General features: G+C 64.9%; 1 protein-coding gene across 1 annotated transcript; it reads left to right on the top strand.

Annotated features, from left to right (window-relative positions):
* The first annotated feature begins 285 nt into the window (after positions 1-285).
* On the top strand, positions 286-3,377 carry H696_05851 (hypothetical protein). The gene is made up of 6 exons (XM_009499651.1): positions 286-889; positions 1,119-1,448; positions 1,657-1,824; positions 1,985-2,121; positions 2,316-2,452; positions 2,698-3,377. The coding sequence occupies exons 1-6, from the start codon at positions 416-418 to the stop codon at positions 3,333-3,335; spliced, it is 1,884 nt and encodes a 627-aa protein (XP_009497926.1). The 5' UTR covers positions 286-415; the 3' UTR covers positions 3,336-3,377.
* Positions 3,378-4,194: the final 817 nt, after the last annotated feature.

Here is a 4,194-nt window from a genome sequence, read left to right on the forward strand (position 1 = left end):
ATGGCGCACATGCCCGCGGTCAGCCCGCGCAGTTTGTGTTTGAGGGGGGGGGGGGGGGGGGGGCGGGACTCACACCGCCGCTGCTGCCGTTGCTATTGTCTCGTTTTCGCATGAGCACGCACGCGCGTGTATGTGTGTGCCTGAGCAGAGTCCCCTCCTCGGGGGTTGAGGCTGGTGCAGATCTAGCCTACTCCCTGCCTCTCTGCCTGGCCGCCCCGCTCTCGCCCGGTTTATGAGGGCCCCCCACACCCATGTCGACCAACTGCGCGTCTTCATACTCGATTGGGCCTCCTCTGCCTCCTCCCGCCACCCATCTCCCCCGTCTTGCTCCTGTTTTTCCTCCTGTTTTTCCTCCTGTTTTTCCTCCCGTCTTGCTCCTGTCTTCCTCGCCTCCCCCCTCTCATACTGTCTGTCGATGGACGCGGAGAGCAAACCCCTGCTTGGCGTGTCGCATGATGGCCCGACCGACCTCGGGACGGCGACCGGCCTGCCGGCCTATGCGGCCATGGGGTCCGGCCAGATCCAGCACTTGACACCGGCGAATGCCGGCGGTCTTGGCGCCTCCGAGGGCCCGTATCCCGGGTCACCCGGGGCCGGGTCTTCGCGCGGGAACTCCTCCAACACGGATCTCGGCCACACGTATCCCTACTCGGATGGAGATAGCGATGGTGATGGTGATGATGATGATGGTGGTCACCTTTCCGGGGCCAAGGCGACGCCTTGCGCCACGATGTCCGAGCGCGACGCCGCCGGCAAGACCCTCGGCAACACCCTGGTGGACAAGCCCCTGAAGTACCGCCTCCTGGCCCTGGTGTGTAGTTGTTTGCTGAGCGTCGGCAGCCACTATGCCTCGCACATGCTCAGCGCCCTGAAGCCGACGCTCAAGGAGGTGCGTGTGTCGTCTCCCTCGGCCCGTCGCGGCCGTTCGCCCGTGCTTTGGCCACAGCCGGACATCGGGCCACCTGGTCCAGCGATCCTCCTTCTTCGTCTCCGCCCCCTGCCCCCTGCCCCCCCCCCCCCTGTGCCTGCCGCTGGGGCTTTCCCCCTTTCTCAGGAGCTGACCACTTCCATGCCCTCGCCAATCGGCCGGCTGGCCGACATGTCTCGCCCGCGCGCAGGAGCTCGACATCACCAACGCCCAGTTTGGCCTGCTGCAGTCGGCCGTATCGCTGGTGAACACGGTGATCCCCCTGTTTGGGGGCATTTTCATCGACCTGTTCGGCACGACGTGGGGCAGTTTGGCCGCCTCGACATTGATCCTGGTGGGCGAGGCCATCGTGGCCCTGTCTACCATGGCCGTCAGCTTCGAGGTGATGGTCATCGGCCGGGTGATCTACGGCATCGGCGCCGGGTACATTGTCACCGTGCAGGAGGCCATCCTGGCGCACTGGTTCGAGGGCCGGGGCTTGGCCCTGACCATCGGTCTGCAAATTGCCATGTCTCGCTTGGTGCGACAACGATGTCGGCAATTTGCCGCTCCTCCCCTCGGCCCTTCGGCCGGCCTTGGGCGCGAGTCCCTTCTCCCGCTCCCGCTCCCGCTTCTGCCTCTCGGTTGCGGTGCACTGCGCCATGGCTGACAGGTTTTTTTTTCTTCTTTCGCTCCCCCGGGTCGTGTGGCTTCGGCGGCCGTGTGTCCTCCCTTCGCACTTTCGCCAGTCGAGCTTCCTGGCCACCGGGACCGTGGTGCCGATTTCCGAGTCGACCGGCTTTTATGGCAATGCCTTCTGGGTGTCGACCGGCATTTGTCTTTTCTCGTGGCTGGTCAACATTGCCTACATTGTCCTGATGAAGTATGTCCATCGTCTGGACACTGACAAGGAAAAGGTGCGTGCCGCTGCTGCTGCTCCTCCGACGACCCCCCCCCGGCCGGCCCCTATGAGGGGCGGTCGGAGAGCGGCAGGCCGTCATCCGGGCCTGCACGCCTGCCTGCCCTTTTTCCGCCCACTCACACACACTCGGCTGTTGGCCTGTCCTCCTCGTCCAGGAGCTCCAGGAGCGTCTGCGCAAGAAGAACACCTTCCAGGCGCGGGATATGTTGGCCTTCCCGCCGATTTTCTGGTTTGTCATCTTCCTGGCCATCGCCCTCGGTGCCTCGTGGAATCCGTTCATGCATATTTCCGCGTGCGTGTGCCCTTCTTCGCTCCTTCCCCCCCCCCCCCTTTCGATCTCGCTCCCAGCGCCTCTCCTCCTCTCTTTCCGCCGCGCCTCCCCCTGCCCGGTGGGGGGAGTGGTTTTCTCTTCTGGCGCTGACAATCCCACCCATTTTCGCCATGCCCCCCCCTTTTGGGTTTTTTTTTTGGCTGCCGGACACGCAGTGAGCTCGTCCAGCAGCGCTGGGGCAAGTCCGACTCGATTGCCGCCTGGGAGTCCAGCATCCAGCTGGCCATTCCCGTTGTCCTCAGCCCGGTCCTTGGCTACATGGTGGATCACTTTGGCCGGCGATCCTTGATCGGTGCGCGCGCACGCACGTCTCTCTTGTGCTTCCATGTGTCTCTTCGGCGGGGGCCGATGGGGGGCATTTCCCGTGCTCTCCCTCCCTCGCCCCCCTCCCCCTCCCTTGCGCGCGATTCCTTCCATGGCCGGGCGGTGGGGCTCGGCCATTGGCCCTCTTTGCCGGTCCTAACCCTCCCCGGTGGGGTTTCTCCCGTCTGCTCTGTCGGCCTCTGGCCGTGCCGCTGTGGGCCGTCCCTGGTATAGCCATCATCTCGGCGGTTGTCCTTCTGATCGGCTACTCGCTGGTGGGCTTCACCTGTATCTCGCCGCTGGTGGGCCTGGTGCTCTTTTCCTTCTCGCTGTCCCTCGGCCCGGTGGCCATGATCACGGCCATCCCGTTGGTGTTGGATCTGCGCCTGATCGGCACGGCCCTCGGGCTGTACAAGTGCGCCATCAACATCGGGTCGACCCTGCTGGATCCGATCGTCGGCGTGATCCAGGACACCCATGGGGGGACTTACCACCTGGTGATGGTGGTCTTCTGTTGCATCGCCGTGGTGGCCACCATCATCTCGGTGTTGCTGCTGCTGACCAGCCACCTGAAGTATGGGGGGCTGATCGACCTGCCTCGGGCGGTGCTCGAAAGCACCGGCGCCCTGTCCATGAAGAGCTTCCCCTCGATGCCGCTTCTTTCGAAGGTGTGCATCGGGGTCGTGTGTGTCTTCCTGGCCGGCAGCTGGATGGTGTACTTCTTCGTCACCCTCAACGAGCTGTTGGCCGATGGCAGCGGCAGCATCAGCGCCAGTGCCTCGTCCTTGTCCTCGCCACTGGCCGACTTGCTGGCGTTCAGCGTCGGCACGCCGGATTCCTATTATTGCGTGGCCTCTCCGGTGGCCCCCTGATATGGGCATTCCCCTCTTTCTTTTTCTCTCTCTCTCTCTCTCTCTCCCCCCTTGTCCTTGTGTAATCAACCTTTCCCTTTCCGGTGTGCGTGTGTGCGTCCGGCGTGTGGTTGTCCGCTTTGGCTGCCACTTCCCGTGCCGAGGACCCCCCGCCGGTCGAATGCGCAAATACATAGATGCCTTTTCCATGTTGTGTGCGTGTGCGTGTGTGTGTGTCTGTGCGTGTGCTACCTTGCTGGGGGATCATCCAGCGCCAGGACGCCCCGTGTATTTGTTCCAAGTCCCCGACGACACCGCGAGCCCGAAGCAAGTGGGACTGCGAGTGCGGGCCCGGTGGCGGATGTGCTGCGCCACGAGGGGGGCCTCTTCGTTTCTTGGGCCACATCGCCGCGGGGCAGGGGGGGGGGGGGCACAACGGAATGCCCCTCGGGTCTATTGGGTGCAAAGTAACTGGATCGTTAACCGAGCAGGTCACGCACTATGGTCACGCCACCACTCACTGTTTGCCGAGCCTCATCCAGCCTGTATTTGAAGAGCCCCCCGCCGGACTTCGGTGCGAGGGAGGATGAACCGCGGGGGGGGGGGGGGGACGCCTGTGGGTCCCCTGGCTCGGCCCATTCGCGCGGTCGCCCCCTCTCCGGTGAGGGGGCGAGTCATCCGAACTATGCCTCCCGGGACATGTGTGCGTGTGTGCGTGTCTGGGCGGCCCTCTCCGAGCGCCGCCGCCTAGCCACAGGGGAGCCGGCGGGGGAGCCGGCGGGGGAGCCCCGGGCCCGGGAGCGGAGAGGCGGTTGACTGGCTGGGTTTGTTTAGGGTGCGGGGGAGGGGGGGGGGGGGGGGGGGGGCGAGCGCAAGCGGG

Source organism: Fonticula alba (genome assembly GCF_000388065.1).
Source record: "Fonticula alba strain ATCC 38817 unplaced genomic scaffold supercont2.14, whole genome shotgun sequence".
NCBI lineage: Eukaryota > Rotosphaerida > Fonticulaceae > Fonticula > Fonticula alba.